Here is a 19,049-nt window from a genome sequence, read left to right as displayed (position 1 = left end):
AACCAACCGATGAACCAAATGCCCCCTTCCGTATCGAGTTGATGTTATCATTGCGTAATGCATCATAATGTATGAGAAACGTTTACCGGTTTCATAAAAGCTAATGGGCCTACACAGGTACAGCACCTGAAAGGGTGTGAAGACTCGCGCACAAAGAAACGTCTCATGCCGGTACTCTGACCTAGTTTCGAATGAGGTGTAACAGAAGTATTAGACACCACCATCGATCCCAGAAAATACACACACATTTTGCTACCGTCGGTAATTTGACACTAGTATACAGTCAACACATACAGCTACGGTTAATACCCACAACATAGTGTACATAGCAGCGTGGACATCTCGGGTCTAGATAACAAGATATCACGTTTCATTACTGTCTGCATTTTGTAGCGACATGAAGAAAACGTCATTTGCAAGCAACGGAAAGTTAACTTTTTCAGAGCGCGGTTTGGGGCGAGTCTTCAATGCCTTTAACATATTAACTTTTTCATTGTGGTAATGTTAAAACCTGCATTATGCATGTAGTGCTGTACGGCCTTTCATTTTAAGCACTATAAATGTTCACACAAAGTCGTATACGTCGCTCTGCGCAGTCTAGATGAGATCAGCTAGTTGAAGTTGTTTGCGCCCTCTAGTTGGCGAACTATCAGTCACTCAGTAGTACAAGATTTTTTTGTGTGTCCCACAAATATTAATTGTACTGTTTTTTGTAGTCCTTGAGTCGCAAACAACTGAATTTAATGCCTAATTTCGTCAACCATGGCACGACGGTTTGTGAATTAACGTTAACTAAATATCAGGAGACCACGTATACAATTTTGTTTCCCCTTGGTTAGTTTGGGTATATATATTGTACAGTATAAGATTGCAGCAAATACAAATTAGATGCATATTTAAAAGAGGCAAACCTTGTGATTACATATCAGAACATGAACATATTTTGTGACCAATTTACACTCATGCTCGACAATCTCCAGATCCTCTCACCACTTAAACTAAATCGGTGACTAGTTCTCGGTCATTCCTCGATCGTATACCTTCTGTCAAAATGTTTGCTTTGATAGGAACGGCCTTCTTTGACAGCTAAATGTAAAGTTGGGTATGTATCATCTGAAAGACATAATTAAATAAACGCAAGTCGGTGATAAATGACTAGTCATACCGTCGTCATCCGTATAAAACCTGACTCAGTGCAGCTATCCACTTGCAGATTGGTTATATATTAAATACAGTACAAGTGAGTTTGACCAGCATTCGAAACAATATTTTGATCCTATATCTGCTTTCTTACGTACCAGCCTTTACACTTTACTTATCATTACCTTGTGTAAGTTCTTACCTAAAGTTACCAAGCTACCTACCAGACCCATCTATCATCCAACCTATATCTAGCTAGATTACCTATATATGATTACCTATTACCTATGATTCCATATGAGTACCTATATGATTACCTATATGGTTACCTACATGATTACCTAAGTACCCTATAGTTACCTACCTATATATACTTATCTACCGAATTACCTGTCTAGTAATATGTCTAGCTATATTTATTAGTTACATACCTGTTACCATCTACCTAACTAAATCCCATAGCAGAAATACTCCAGTCCATCGAACCTACCCGGTATACATACATATACTGTCCTGTGCCTAGATACCCCTGGTAAAGGGCCTACACATACCGCTATATAGAATACTATACCTATAGCTTCTAGTTCAATTTGATCTACTTGTCTAATTATAGCACTACCTGGAACCTATATTCACAGACCGAACAACTACATGTTGACATATAACAATATACCTACCTGAGGCCTACAAATTTGCCTCTAGTGTTGCTTACAACTACAAGCTACTGTCGACCATACTATATGATTACTATACGATTACTAAATGATACTATACGATACGATACGATACTACATGATTTCTATATGATGTTATATGATACTATATGATAACTATATGATTTTATATGATTCTATATGATTACAATATGATACTATACGAGACTATATGATTACTATATGATACTATATGATTACTATATGATACTACATGATTACTATATGATAATATATGATACAATATGATTGCTATATGATACTATGCGATACTATATAATTACTATATGATACTATATTATTACTATATGATAATATATGATACTATATGATTACTATTTCTTTCAAATTCCACAAACGTACTGCTTTTGTTCATTGTCCACATGCACCGTGGTAATGTACAAGTTGTCAAAACCCATGGGTTTTTGTTTTTAAAAAGGCTTAATTTTCCTTGTCATGTCTCGTTAGATAAGACATTAATATTAAATCTTTCTTACAATCAATCTGGGATCTGGCATTTATTATCTTTGAATGTGATCCCCCTTGACAGAGGAAATTAATTGTTAAACTTTTTAGCCAAATTACTCAGTGTGATGACTCAGTTACCTCGTGAGCCATTAGGGAAATTGAGAAGTCAGTAAAAACAGACAGGGAGAGGAAAAGGTGGAGAGAGATAGAAAAAGAGAATAAAAAGTGATTCGTTGGTACGCAAACATTGACTGGAAAAGGTAAGAGAAAGGCGAACGCCGGACGATAGAGGCCGGAAAGATGAGTATTGCACGATATATAGGATTAGAACAAACAGCCAGCTTAAACTGGGTGTGCCCGTACAATATCTATATATATATATATATATATATATATATATATATATATATGCTTATATATATATATATATATATATTTATATATATATATATATATATATATATATATATGCTTATATATATATGCTTATATATATATATATATATATATATATGCTTATATATATATATATATATATATATATATATGCTTATATATATATATATATATATATATATATATATATATATATATATATATATATATATATATATATATATATGCTTATATATATATATAAATTGTGTACTTTATAATATACACTCAAAAAAATGAAGTGTTAAATTTGAATCGTAAAGTGTTGAATTTAACACCCCACCCTGTTTGGATTAGGGACAACACCCACCGGGTTAAATTAACACTTCAGAAGTGTAACATAATATAACACTTTGCGAGTGTTGCCTTAACAACACCCATACAAGTGTCAAAATAACACTTCCTGGTGTTGAAGGTACACTACAGGGAGTAAAATTAACACAATAAAGTGTTCATTTGTTAAAACTTCTGGGTGTCAACATGACACTTCAGGAAGTAAAATTAACACCATAAAGTGTTCATTTGTTAGCACTTCTGGGTGTCAAAATTGCACTTCAGGGAGTATAATTAACACTCTAGTGCACATTTTTTGGCCTTCTGGGTGTCAAAGTTCTGCTTCAGTGAGTAGAATTACCACCATATAGTATTCATTTGTCATCTGTGTCAAGATGATACTTAATGGACTCTCAACACACAATAGTGCTCTCTCGTTTATACTTCTGGATGTATATTTAACTGCTGGTTTGTAAAGTTTTACATGTTTATTATGTAACGCAAATACAATACTGTTATGTAAAATTTTGCCAGAAAAGTTTACATCGCACCCTTTTAGTAAATATTTTATACAGGTTTTAGGTTAATTATTACCTAGTAATTAGGTAAACAATATGGATGCATGTTTGAATCGCTCACAGCAGAAAGTTACATTTAAGAGAGAGCAAAAAGCAATGACAACACAAACAATTCAGAATGTGGGATTTTCAGCAATTAAACACCCTACTACCTTCCTATTCCAGAGGTCCATTTATTATATCCCATTAAATGTAAAACGAACAATTTAGACTATAAAAGTATTGTCTTGTGGAATTAAGTCAACTTAAAAGTGCCAACATTTTCAAATGCTACAGTGCAGTTACTTGGTCTTTATTTGTCGAGTAGAGGATCGATGTTAGTTTAGTCCCGACAAAGCTGCAAAGTTTCATGCGGAAGCGTGGAATTCCAAAGATAAGAATAGAGAATATTTATAATGTTCTGTGACTTTTATTCCTTCACTACTCCTTCACTCAATCTCTCAGGTCTTCATCAGTTTGCAGTCACTTCACTCAGCCACACCCTTCATTTTCCCAACAGCCAGCACAACAACACACAAGGCCAATATTCCAAGTCAAAGTCAAAGTGAACAGTGAACTCCCTTCCTCTCACACAATATCATAAGTAGTCTGTACATAGCATACACTGTAGAAACACACACACACACACACATCTCTAACCCCTCTTGACCCCCATCTCCCCTTATCTCTCCTTCATCCTGCCTGACCTACATAAGCACCAACTTTCGGACTTTCACTGGCTCACGCCCAAGAATTCCATCTCCATAGCAATAATATTTACAAAGTATAGTTAAAGAGGTATATTATAGAAATAGAAAGTTGCGATATATAGATTGTTCATGGTTATAGAAATAGATAGTTGAGATATGTAGATTGTTCATGGTTATATATATAGTCTTTAAGTTTGTTCTCGACATTATTTTTTTGCACATGCCTTTTGGTTTCTAGATTAAAGACAAAGAAACAACTCTTCCCAAAGTCAATTTCAAATAAGCAACAACTTTAGAAAACTTCTGATCCATGGGATGAGAAAACATGGAGTGCTGTGTATGATGACTGCTACACTACTGTGACTATGTCTTTGTTGTTGGCAAATGCCTTTTGGTATTCCAGATTAAACGCAAGAAACAACTCTTCCCAAAGTCAATTTCAAATAAGCAACAACTTTAGATATATGCTGATCCGTGGGATGAGAAAACGTGGAGTACTGTCTATGATGACTGCTACACTGCAGTTACTTTGTCTTTGTTGTTGGCTCGTGCCTTTGGTATTCCAAATTAAACAAAAAGAAAAAACTCTTCCCAAAGACAATTCCAAATAAGCATCAACTTTACATACATTCTGATCCGTGAGATGAGGAAACGTGGAATTCTGTCTATGACAACTGCTAAACTGCAGTAACGTTGTTTTTTTTTGTCGGCACGGTGAGCATAAAAATCTCGAATCTGGTTGCGTTTCACACCACCAGGCAACTTGTAGACAACTTTTTGGAAAAATTCCCAGGCACCGAGACTTGCAATTTGGTATAATTCAGATTTAACACGTAGAATAATTTGAAGCAAACATCAATGGCTTCATAAATGTCCTCTGGGGTAGGGCATGTCTCTGGATGATCACAAATGACTGCTTGGGGTGTATTTTGCTTCCTCCAAGAAGTAACACATATTGCTGAGGTCTTTCTGAAATCTTTTGCAAATAGAATTCGAAGTTGATGCTTCCTAAGTAACAACAAAGAAAAGAAAAGAAAAGAAAATTCCCATCATAATGAAGTTGTGTTAAAACCTTGGAGCATAAGCAGTTTTTTACATATACCCCTCACAAAACATGAACATTCCTAAAGAAAATGCACACAATTTAATCAGTTGTGATTCTAACTTCTTCAAGTACGTTTGAATCTAGAAAGCCAGATGGCCTATAGTGATTACTTGTCAAAACAGGAACTTGCATTAAACTTTCATCAGACAAGGTAGGCAACTTTTATAACCAATGCATCATGTTAACAATGCTTAAAACAATGCTCACTCCCACTGTATGCAATTGTGTAGATTGATAATGAATTATAACAGCTAGATCACTTCCATAAGATATCTAAATTATAGTTGGGCCTAGGCCTAGGTCTAAAAGTATCACCAATCCACATCAGCTTCGGCCTACTTGCTACAACTTACAAGCTAAAATGGCAATTAGTGGTAATTATATATTGCATTACATGAATATATGTTTATCCCTTATTGAACATAGTACCAGCGTAACTATAGGCCCATGCCTGATGCTATTTAAAATGCATTGTCTTGAAATAGCCTAAGTATACCCTACTACTACTAGTACTAGGCCTAGTAGTAGTACTACTTAAAAAATTGACTCGCAGGGTATACGAAGTTACGGTTAACGCACAAAAAGGAATAGAATGCACTAGATTACAATAAAGGCCTAGACCAAAGTCCTCCGTCCGTCCGAAGGCAATTCCGTTTAATGTTTACTTGTATGTAGGCTACACTGATTCGTTGACAATTATGAGTTGACTATGACAAACAGCAGCTAGCCTATTATATTAACTTATAGTATGACTTTAACGTTAGGTCTACGTAACGCAAGCGATTCAAATGCATTCGTCTACCCAGCTTAGTCGTGGGTCTCTAAGCATATCTCGTAATTGTCACGTACACTTACATAATATCAAAACATACCTTCGAATTTTTCAATCAATTCTTCCAGGCCCCAGTCTCCTATAACGTCATTTTCATGCCATTGTAGCTCGTTATCGCACACTGAGTACGTAACGTTTTGTGGCTTGAACGTATATATGGCTGTGGTTACTATAGTACATTTAGTAACGATAAATGTCGACAAACTGGTACAGGTATTGCTAGGTACGGTAAATGGGTGTTCACGGTACTAAGAATCCAGCTGACGGGAGGTTTGACCAATCAGAATGCTCGAACTGAAAGTACACTTCTGCAGGTGTTAAAAAATCCACGCTACATAAATTATGTAACCCTACTCAGGGTCAGAGTAACCCTTCAGGTGTAGGGTGAACGGTTACACCTGGAAAGTGTTAAAATTCAACACTCCATTTTTTTGCGTGTACGTTTATTAGGTATGAAACAACAGAAAATGTTATCTCACGGTCAGTGTTGATACATTCTGGGTGAAATCTAAATGGGTATAGCAACACTGGGTAAGGGATAGATCAGCATAGTCACCTAGCTTCAGTTTTAACATGGCCAGCTGGAAATAATTTTCTAATGCTAATAACACTCTATACTGTCCTACTATATCATGCTATCATGCTTCAAAGCACTCATACTGACAGTATGAACAGTTCCAAAACTTAATCTGATAAGAAACGTGATATTTATGCTGCTCATACTGTCAGTACGAGTGCTTTGAAGCGGAACATGAAGAACACTATAGAATCAATGGGTACAAATAGATGTTTATCAAATGAACAGATTAGAAGAATGAACAATGGAGAGAGGTATGTGTCAGCCATATATACTCTCATATGTGGTTAGTCCATGTTCTGTCGGGGAAAATGACTAAATGTCTTCCCGTGTACAATGGCATTGAGACAACGCGCAACATAAACACATCAAGGAGACATGGACACAACCGTCACCGTTGAGAAATGTTATATCATAGAGATGATAGTGATGCACTTATCTTCCTCAAACAGCCGAGGAAAAAGAACCACCAAAAGAAGTCATCTACTAAAATAAAATTCCTCGTCGAGTTTCCAAATTTGTGAACTTGAACGCGTTAGATGCTACGCTGTGCTCTGCGGTACATGTCGCCTACTCCCTCTGTAGGAGGGAAGTTCACGTCATGCATCATAGGGGGATGTTAATAAACTTTTAGGCACACAGTGCAATACAAGGGTATCGGAGGTCAATGTCCAAGGTTGATTCAGAATTGCACAATAGATTTGTCTACCAGGACTGTTTTGATGCTCTCCACGGATTTGTAAAATGAAAAGAATCATTTGGGTTTGTTTAAGCCTGTGTTCCATTTGTCGATCGAAAACAGAGTACAAGGGACTTTTGAAAATCTCCGAATGGAATAATATTTCATACCATGTAACAGGAAGTATATTTTCCCCTTTGGAACCTTGAGCGTCGATAAACGGTCATATTGTAAATCTACAAAACGCTAGTGTCAATTAAAAAAAAAAATCCATGCGATTCAACGGAGATATGGGAAAGGCACGTGCTATTATGAAGAGAGAGGAGTAGTGGCAGGGAAGGGGCGTGTACAGGGACGTGCACAGGATTTCAAAGGTGCAGGGGGCAATTTACCAAATTTATCCCCACTGATTTTGGCAGGGGTATTAACCTTTATGGACGGATTGTATACGCGGATCAAACATTTTACGAAAGAGGGTGTGGTTGTAGATTCGTTAAAGCGACTTTCGTGTAGGGGGATCTTTTGCCTCCCCACTACATAATAAAACATAAAAGTTTAGACGTCAAAATGGTGCATTTTGAGGGGGCGGGGAGGGGCATGTACGACTATATATAGAACAAAGCTGCCTCAGTGGCAAAAGAAAGAATTACTGAGGGTTCGTAGGGCGATGTGTAATATGAATCCATTCTTCTTTCACTTACCGATTTCTATGGAACGCCAACAGGAGTAACTACATATGGTGGTATAGTTCAAAATAAGAGAACTATACATATTTACATTTTTATTGGGTCTGTATGTGTTGACTGTATACAGTAATATCACTTTTTTTTGGTCAAGAAGATTATTATAGAATATTTTGAGAATGAATTCAGCAAATGGGGTCACGAGGATTTAGAAAATTCAACCTCCTATATTTCAATCTAAAATGATTAGCCTATTTGGCAGGCATGGGAGCAAAACTGGAATTTTGGTGCTAACGTCTACGTGTGTTTGTTCGCCGTGGATCCCTATGGGGTTATTATCATGATAATTAACTATGGCCTAAATACACTATATATACAGACTCTATACAGTAGTAGCCTAAAGTTTTATTCTACAAAAAGTAAAGAAAAGAAAAAAATAAACCCGTGGTAAATCGTGTTTTCTGTGTCGCAGAAAATGGAATACTATACGGTTACAATACATGCCTTATAATTGTGCCAAATGAAACGCGTACTTCTTTTGTAGGGTACACAAAGGGACAATCGTGTTTACACAAGCAAATCTCGATAAACTAATCTAGTCAACCTATTTATCGGTACAACTTTATGTAGTTCATATGATTGCCTTACAAATACTTATATAGATATAACAATAACCAAAAAAAAAACAGATTTGATAATCAATTATTTTTTCTTCATATTTTTTTTGGGTCGTGGTTTTTCTTTCAAGTGTTTAATAAATAATGAGGGCGTAGACCTACATACCTCATTGGAAGAAAAAAAACCCACTTGTTTACACTTGTCTGTCCTTATTAACATGTATATTTAAATATAGAACGAGCACAACAACGTTAATATAGGTTACAAGTGTGGAGGCGACCTGTCTGAAAATGTATCATCCATAGGCTATCTTATAATAGAGGGCTATATCTGGAGACTTTATCGAGGTTTGGGCAACGCCGGATCGGCGGTCTGGTATCATAACCTAGTCTATATAATATGTATGCATATTCTACTTTATAAAAGCTGTTTCTTTTCATTGCTAACTTCTATTACCACAATTCTTATACATTAAGAAGCATTTTGTGGTGATGAATTTCGATGTTGTTTAATCTTTGTTCAATGCTTAACTATTGAATGATTTAACTATAGATAAGACGTACCGTATATCAAACACTTTAGAAACAGTCCAAAGATTTGAAACGTTTCCGATTTGGTGTTTTTATTTATATGATCAGGGCCGGACTGACCGAAAATAGGAAAACCGGACAGTCCCCAAGAGCCCAGAAAAATATGGGCCTACTATATAGCTTTCATAGCCTTCTACTTAAATCCGATATGTTCAAAGCTCCATGCGTTTAATCTTTTGTTGCAATATCGTGGACCTATAAGATCAAGTTATGTTGTACTCAGAAGTGGCTAAATATCGACACTTTGTATTCGGAGAGAGGTGGGGAGGGGGGGGGGGGGGGTCACCCCTTAACGTTGCTGGATATGCCGTAAGTCTGAGTTGGGGGCGCAATGACGGTTTTGCTGGAGGCTCATATCACCGTCAGTCTGCCCCTGCTTGTGATACATACCACTATGAAAATGTGTCTGTGCCATGACATAATAATAAAATTGAATGGTACCATTAATTATTAATTAGTGTTAATAATGCCCCAAGTTGATCAAATATGACCTGATTTTGAGTAATTTTATGACTTGGGAAAAACTGGTGTTCCAAGAGCCCCTATGAGCTACTCTAACATATAAAACATGAATTTGTGATTAATTAACGTAATAAATGATATCTGTAATCAAGTGGCATGTATAACAATCAAGCCCCTATAGACCCAAACTCCACCGCAAAGAGGCCGAGAATCAGGTAATAATATAATTCAATTTCAGAACTGTTATCGTACATGTCATACGTATAATATACACTTAGCAATAAACCCTTCCTACCGTTATGTATAGCATATTTCGTTATCAAATTCTGGCATCATCGTCACGTGATGAACCAGTCATTTTTTTTGGAATCGTTGGTTCCAAGGTCAAAGCTCTTACCATCATGAGGGTGCATCCTCCTACTTCATTTCCCTCAGTAAGGAGAAAATCACGGGTGCTCACTAAAATTCATTAATAACTTTCATCGCTGCAGGAAAAGAACCTTCTAATAAATATAAAGTGGTTTTGACTCGTTCGAAGGATTGTGGTCACGTTCTCATATCTTTAAAGCAATATATACATATTATAACTTCACCGTTCTGTTTGAAGTCAAGGCCTCGTACTACTTCGGTTATACCACGCTTTGCTTTCAATCATTCATTGACATACTTACCGTAATCTTCATAAGAAAGAGCAACAGATTTTGAAACAAAAACTTTGTGATCTCCAGTTAGAAGACTTTTACCAATGAATACGTTAAAAGAAAGAAAAAAACGTACCGTAACGTGAAAATGCAGTTGCGTATTTTTTTCAAAGTTTTGCGAACGGCTACGCAATGATATTGCACTGCTCATTACTCGCGCATGGTTCATATTAACATAACTATAATGGAATGGTTCTTGTGGCTTCGAAAATATTGGAATGGATTTGGGGTTTTCATGGTTAAATGTCGTGTATATATGCATTTGAAAAAAAGAGTGTTGTTTACTGTGGGCCAAGTAGCCATATTCACACTTGTTTTGACAGGTAATCGAATGACAAAAACTAAGAAGATATAAGTTGAAAATTGAAATACACTTAATTAATGTAAGTTCCAGCTTTTGATGAATCCACTTAAGGCGGTGATCTAAATCTCTGTATCACATTATTTGAAAGATTGCAAAAATAATTAAAACAATACAACAGCAGATAATAACGCACTGCTTTGAAGAAGCTTATGCCAGATAGGACACACACGTGGAATAGATAAGTATATTATTTAAGAGCAAACAAGAACTCACTTGTGTTATGATTCTTTAAACTTAATCAAGCTGATAGAGATCACGAAGAAAGACAGTACACACAATACTAGTACGTGCACGTCATCAGTTAAGTCTTGAAGTAATTGAATTTTCATAATCATCACATATATACTCACTCAGAGAAGTTCAAGGATAAATCTGTATGAATCCTCTTAACTCTCTATGCACTGTCAAAACCATTTATGTCAGCGTCCTATAAACAAGAGACTGAAGGAGGGGGAAAATAGAATCTTTAAAAAAAATGTCAAAAATGTGTTTAATGTTTTTAACATTTTTCCTGACATCAAAATAATTTGACATGTGACCTACGGGTGCAACAAAGAATGTTCTGGTATTCATTCACATCTGGAGTATGCGTTATGTTCAGTTACGTTGAAGTTTCCATATTTTTAAGCGATCGCGATATCTATATCGGAACAAAAACATAGCTACGCTATATATAAATATAAACAAACACACATATACAACAGTCCCTCAATATGGACTGAGTATAGATTGCTTGCCTGACATAGAAGAAATAGACAAATATTGATGTTCTTATATGATACGCTCTACTCTGCCAGAAAATGATTGAAATATTTACGAGAAAAATGATCTTATGATTGAGGCAACGATCTGCTGTATATTTATGCGTCAAGGCCTATAACCATGTTAATTTATGTACACATCTGCTCAGCTGTGTCAAGTTCATCGGATATTTACAACATAAAAAAAAAATTAACGTCTCTCGAAGATAGTGCTGTCGTGATATTAAACAAGCATACGTCTGAAAGTAATGTACAGAACATAAGGTGAGGGGACCACAAACAAAGTGTCCGTGAATAAAGGTCCAGTGCTGCACAATGACAATGGGGGTGGGGCAGGGGTGGGGGCAGTGGATTCCTCCCCGGAAGAGGAGAAAACTTTGATTCTATATACCCGTGACGATAACTTATATAGACTATCATTTATCTTTAAAAAAGATAACTTCCGTTTTGACACGTTGACGTGGATAAAGGGCAAAGGGGTGGTGGTGTTATACACCCTTCTACAACCCGATACCAAATTAGACCATAGGGTACAATGAGAGGACAGTAATAATATTGTAACATATCCCTCAGTTATACAGGTTACGAGTTATTACATACAATAATATGTAGAATTTTAATTTTTGCATAGAGTTTGTAACCTTTAACATGGTATATTTTCACTATAATGTTACACTATAGTTACAAACGTCTCACAGAAGCTACGATCGGACCCATAACATTAGCCACTCAACCATCGCCCTGCAACACAAACTGTCACAACTGTCACAACTGTCAAACTCTTCTCACTGATTATATTCACTAATACTCGCCTCCTCATCTGCCTCCATCTCTTCATCTCTCCCCTCCTCTTTCCAAACTCTCTTTCGCGCGACCCAAAGTCATACATAGCACAGAGTCTGTACCTACCAAAGAACTTCTAGTTCTGTGGTTTTATATACTTGTTGGCCACCGAAACTTACACTGCAATCGCAACGGGCAATTTGTCAGTAGATCGTTCAATAGACATGAAACTATATACTAAAACCCTGTATAATATAAACGATCAACATCTTGCCAATGATGACAGACACAACAATTTATTCTCCCCTCCTCCTCCTCTCATCATCCCTCTCCATCTCCTTCCCTCCCATCTGTGCTTCTCCCTAACCATGCTCTCACTCGAACAAAAGTAATCATCGGAAAGAAGCAATAAATGGCAGGTACTATAAACTATGTCTCTTAGTGTCCTCTCACTATGAACTTCTTCTCAATGATGAAATACATATACTAAGGCTTCTTATATCCTCTTCCCATCTCTCTCCATGCATCTTTCCACCGTTGCCTCCTTCTCTTCTCATACCTATCTTTTTCTCCTACCTCTCTCTCCCTCCCTCCCTCCAACTGTCTCTCTGTTTCTCTTTGAAATGCTTTGCAATTGAGATGGAGGGCAGCATTTTTGTTGAACTTTCGATATAAATTTTGTCATCTAGTCTAAAGCAGCCTTGATCAACCGCTCTCTTCTTTAGATAAATCACCAGCCCGCCGGTCTCTCCCGGAAAAGAAAAAAAAACAGAAAGTAGTTCAGCCATGCGCAATCTGCGAAGAGTCGAAAGGCATCTTCGGTTATAAATTCTCCGCTCTCGCCGATTTAGCGAGACCAACAAACGTTAGAGCAGGTATTAACAACCAGCGATTATTAAGAATTGTATTGTGAAATTTACAGTGAAAATTATTACAAGTCGTTTTTTGGTTGCGGTTACTTAGAAGAGAATCAAACATTGAAAGGTTTATCTTTTTTAGCCTTTGTGCAAAAGAAATTGTAAACAATTCGCCAACAAAACAAAAGAGACAGTGCTCTTCATCGAAGGCAGCAAAGTTCACATTTGATCGATGAGGTTTTGAAGGTGTTAATCGAGTGACTTTATTAATTTACTTCCAGAAAGTTATCCAAATTTTTGGGTAAAGGTGGAAAGAAATCAACTTTCTTAACTTTATCAAAGACGAAAAGTCTGATATCAACTTTCGTTTCCCTATTTCATCTATACTGCGACAAGAAAAAAACATTCTTTTTTTCAAAAGATCGTTGGTTTAAGGCTGAGAAAAGCTGGAAGAAAAATCTCTAATCAAGAGTAGATTTCAAGGCGAGGACTTCTTTGTTATTGGCAGGCGATCAGTTATAAATCATAGTTGAAGAGAAATGGCTAAACTAGTTGGCAAATGGAAACTCGACCGTAGCGAGAATTTCGAGGATTATATGGTGGCGCTGGGTGTGTCTCTACCAATTCGCAAAGCTGCTCTGATCATGCCTAGTCCAACTTGTGAGATCACGAATCCCGCTGATAACGCATTTGTCATTAAGATGAACGTACCTGTCATCATGACGCACGTGCAAGACTTCGTGATTGGTCAGCCGTTTGAAGATCTTGTCCCAAACGGAGAGAAACAGATGACAGTGGTCAGCCAAGAGAGCGATTCGAAGTTAGTATTTGCAGAAGAAAATCCCAGCGATCCTCCTCACGTCGTAACGAGGGAAATAGACGGGGACGAAATGGTGATGACGCTGCTTAAAGGCGACGTGTCCTGCAAAAGAGTATTCAAGCGCATTTAACCTTAGTCACGTGAGTAGCCATATACAGTCATCCTGGAATCAAAAAAAAAAAAAAAAAATAGTGGTTGTGTCTGCAAGTCTCCATTTCCACCATCAGTAGCAGCTGTTACTTAAAGTCGTTTCGATTTGATCATTAAATATCATTAAAAAAAAAACAATTATTAAATAAAATTTAAAAAATAAAAATAACATAACACAGTGCTCAATTGTTCATATGACTTTGGTAACATGTAACAAAGTCATTTTGTTTTGTTTTTTATCCTGCACGCTTCCAGATCAATAAGCTTATACATAATCGTTCTTTTTTTCTTTTTTCTTAGCTCTTTCTATCGATTATTGTTGTCATGATAAAGCTGTGCCAATAATTGCGCCGTGATGTGCCCTCAAAAGTCAGTACTTTGATCATAGGTGACGTTCGTGTTTGCTCATTCGGTGCTTCCTATTGTTCTTGTGGCGATACCATGCATCTGATTAGATATTGTGAATGTCATGTTTTTCTGAAATGTCATCGTTTTCACCTCAAATGTATAAGTATTGTCATATTATCTGATATTCATGATAATATGTATAGGCTTTAATGTTAAACCGCCCATTTTCTGTTTTAGTGTGAGTGTGTGTGTACGTGTATGTTTACAAAGTAATATATTTCAAGAGAAATGTTCGAACTTTGTTAAATACTCACGCTTTTCAGCATTGAGCCTATATATTTGGAGAGAAACTAATTACTGTGGGTGTTTGGTGTAAGTTAGCGTATGTGTGATTTATCCTTGTGTTATGATATCAACTTTAAAAGTTGAGTACAAATGTATCCGACTAAAATTTAAATTAGAAATGGCTATGTGTAGGCTTCACCGTATCATAGATCCTACCACGTAATATACATAGGAACATACTCCTCAGTATAAGCACTATACTAGCCTGTATCAGTGTGCCATAGACCTTGTCACATCAAATCAACAATGTTATGGACGCAAACATGTGCGAGATATCCCAAAGGACTTATGATCGAATTCCTGTGCAACACTTCACCGTACACTTTACAAACCAAAAGGTGCTAGCTGCTTTCACAATGTACTTTTTTTTCATTGCTTTACGAAAGCGTATAAGAATGTACTAATCACTAGCGACTAATAAGTAATGTGTTCATCTTTGTGCCTGCCGTCCAATCTCGTGATGTCAGGGGGAAAAGATCACGACAGATTGCCATTGAATGTCAGGTGTAATATGTCAACTGAAGACGTATCTTTCACGCATTTCGTGTGTATAGGAGATACCCGCTGCAGCCTGTGTAATGTATAAAATGAGAAATTGCTGTGATTTGATTTCAATGGAAGAATCGTACGCTATTGGTCACTGGTAATCAATCACTCTCTCTCTCTGTAACGAGAAATGAAGGATCAAAATGTGTGATGAATCAGATATTTTACCAGTAAAACAAAAAAGGAGGGCACAGTTGAAGAAATATTGTTTATGAATATAAAGTGATAGATCATGAGATTCAGGAGCAACGGGTGGGATGTGAAGTCTAAGGTTTAATTATTAAGATTGAGGCGTGCAGGAACATTGTCCAATTCTCGCGGAACTGGTTTATTAAAATGCTTATTGATGTTTTTGTGTTTGTTAATTTGGAAAAACATGTTATTACCTATTTTGTACAATAATTAAACAATTTTAAAATCGAAATGTCAATGCTGCAGCTATAAAATAATTTAAAGTTATTTTCTTCTCTTCAGTCAAGAAGACAAGAAATATTTAATAATATCCAAAAATGCAATTATTTTGTTGTCTTTCAAAACATTTTAGTTATATTTATGTGTAAATGGTGACATAACATTCAGCATATTAATTGAGCTATAAACTACTATACCACGGTATTAGCTTACTGTATTAGTAACGGCTCGGCTACATAGGGTCAAGGGTCATGTTTTAAAGTTTTGACTTAAATCACGTCATGTGATATAAGCATGTGTTAGAGTAATGTTATACATTCTTGGTGTAAAAAACAAACAAAATAAAATAAAAACAAACCGGCAAACGCTAGAATACTTTCAACTGTTCGTTATATATGATTCCTGCCACATAAAGTATAAGCACGGTAAAGGCATGTATTCGACATTTGTATGTTTATCTTACCCAGATGAACTTACCACTTGCTTCATAAATCCGTCAAAAGGTCCATATCCTCACGTGTGGTGTAGCGATTCATTCGCACTATGTAATGAATGTGTTTGGCATGGAGCCATCATTAGGGGTGGAATGTGCCACTTCTAAATCCGTGCCCTAGATACCAACACTAACGAGCTCTCACCGGTAAAAAGAACAGCTGTGCTATGTTCTTCGAGTGATTCCTATCACACGGTTGAAACCTTAAAATTAAATATTTCTATTAATTCGAAAAACAAATTGTCATGTTTCAATGTGTCGCTTGTTCGTAAGTCAATACTACACTTTCCTCTTTTACTAGCGGAAGAGAAGCTCGTAGGGAGTTTAGGGGGGGGGGGGGGTGAATTAGTGAGTAGACTGTGATGGTTATGTCGGCGAGTTATTCGGTAAAGTGGGTACGAAGAGGTATCGGTGGGAGGTCGAGAACAAAATAGTACTGTCAGAAAGGAAGGAAAAATGTAAACATGAAAGTATAATACAAAATAGTACTGTCAGAAAGGAAGGAATAATGTAACATGAAAGTTTAATTAGTTTATTGAGATTCTTGTAGCTTATGTGTTTTTACTGTCGGGGCTCAGTTAGGTACTCCATCCGGGGGGGGGGGAGTGGGGGGGGAGATGCTCAATATTCATACATTCCTATGTATATTGAGCCAAAGTGTCATATGTGTTCGATATTCGGGAGACAGGCCGGGAAAGATAGACTAAGGGTTTTGGGTCCGTTTGTCGCCACACTGCAGATGATAGATGTAATCCATTTAATATAAAGCAGTGCTTTCAGAAATGCCTGACTAATGGAGGTTTTCATTCTTTATTTAATAATGTGAGAGTTGAGAAACAGCTGTATTTTTATTTATCTGACTGTATAATGAATTTACATAAGTAAGACTTTTACTTTTAATATTTTTTTGCATTAAATTAATTAATCACATAAAAAGTGTATTCGTTTCTACATGTAACTTCACCCTTATCAGTGCAAGGCACGTCTGCCACATATTTGTGACAATGTAAATTTAAAAAAAAAAAAATTAAAAAATGAAGAGAAAGAAAAACAAACAAAAGGAATTATGAATCAGCTGTGGCAAAGTTCTGTGGCAAAGTCTACATTTTTTCGACAAGGATTACTCATTTTGTCTGGTCTGCTAAGTGATAATTTGTTTTTCTGACACTGCACAGTCTTATGTAATCTATCGTACTATGGACAGTTCTTTTGCTTTAAGACGGCTTTATTTGTAAATTGAAGGAAGTGGCTTGTGAGTCATCAAGGTTTGTTTATCGATAGTGAAGGAGAGAGAGATAGATAGATAGAGAGAGAGAGTTTAACCAGAGAACGTTTGAGAGAAGGGAACATAATTACTCCTCTCGTTAAACGTACATTATAGAATCCCTACAAATTGTACATATGGAGCGTAAGAGATCCTGAAACTACCTACTTATCATCGGGACTAAATTATACTTGTGAAAGAGGTTGGCTTAAAGTCTTCAGCATACCTGCATTGAACTATTGGAATGAATTCCCTTTATATTAAAGCTTGATTCTACTCCTTTTTACCCATTAATATTGTTAATTATATATTCATTTAATATCATATTTATCAGAATGTGTATAGAAAACAAATCCACGAAATGTTGAAAAAGGAAACACCAAAAACATTTTGAAGAGTGTAAATTTCTTTGTTATTATGCGTTTTTTTTTTTCGTTTTTCGTTTCAATTAAGCTAAATCATTGTGAATAAAGTTATTTGTGAGTTAACAAGCTATCGAATACGAAGCTTAAAGGGATGTCATGAATATGTTCTCAAATTAGTAGCCCATATATACGTATATATCATGTTTCATAGGGTATGAGTAAATTTACCTAGTTCATTAAAATGAATAAATCAATGAATGAATGGATTAATTATTTTATACTTTCCTTTTTTGTAAAGATGATGTATAGACGATAGGCTGTGAGTCAATCTTTACCATCAGTCACTTATAAAAGTATTCCTTTGAATGCATTTCAAGGTACTGACTTGAAATATGCTTGCCTACATATGATACCATGTGCAAAAAATAATATATATATATATACGCACAATCCTATACAACGTGTATAGGTTTAACTGTAGCCAATGGAAAATGAATCTCCATGTTTAATTTCTAGGTCTTGGTGTATTCTTGATAAATGATCCGTACTTATTTGTCGTTCAAAACAAACCGTTGTGGATTATTTGTGCTGCCGTGATATGTGACGCTCGTTTGACGAGAACGTAAAAGCACGTAATAAATATACCTACGCCTAAACGTCCATCTTTATTTGTCATGAGATATATTTTTTGGTTTTGTTATTGTCTCTTTCAAATTAATTTCGCCTTTTCTTTCTCTCTGTACATGCTAATACTTTACACACACATATATATATATATATATATATATATATATATATATATATATATATATATATATATATATATATATATAGCTGTATCAAAAAATAGCTATAGTTTCATTATTTGTAGCGATAATAGTATGGAACGCCAACAAAAAAACAAAAACCACAGAATGAATGGGCGATTGAAATGTAATATTAGTCTTCTAATGTTACATAATGTCTACCACGGTGGATACGGTGATACGTGGATAATGT

The 19,049-nt window shown here is 35.9% G+C and overlaps 1 protein-coding gene across 1 annotated transcript; it reads left to right on the top strand.

Moving 5' to 3' along the window:
- The first annotated feature begins 13,180 nt into the window (after window positions 1-13,180).
- LOC139971218 (cellular retinoic acid-binding protein 2-like) lies at window positions 13,181-18,710 on the top strand. The gene has a single exon (XM_071977493.1). The coding sequence runs from the start codon at window positions 13,848-13,850 to the stop codon at window positions 14,256-14,258; it is 411 nt and encodes a 136-aa protein (XP_071833594.1). The 5' UTR covers window positions 13,181-13,847; the 3' UTR covers window positions 14,259-18,710.
- Window positions 18,711-19,049: the final 339 nt, after the last annotated feature.

This window comes from Apostichopus japonicus, chromosome 8 (genome assembly GCF_037975245.1).
Source record: "Apostichopus japonicus isolate 1M-3 chromosome 8, ASM3797524v1, whole genome shotgun sequence".
Taxonomy (NCBI): Eukaryota; Metazoa; Echinodermata; class Holothuroidea; order Aspidochirotida; family Stichopodidae; genus Apostichopus; species Apostichopus japonicus.
Note: the sequence above shows the minus strand (reverse complement) of the source record. Positions and strands in the feature narration are given on the sequence as shown.

Bases quoted from the DNA above. Each gene is read 5' to 3' on its own strand.
- LOC139971218 (XM_071977493.1), top strand. From the start codon at position 13,848: ATGGCTAAACTAGTTGGCAAATGGAAACTCGACCGTAGCGAGAATTTC.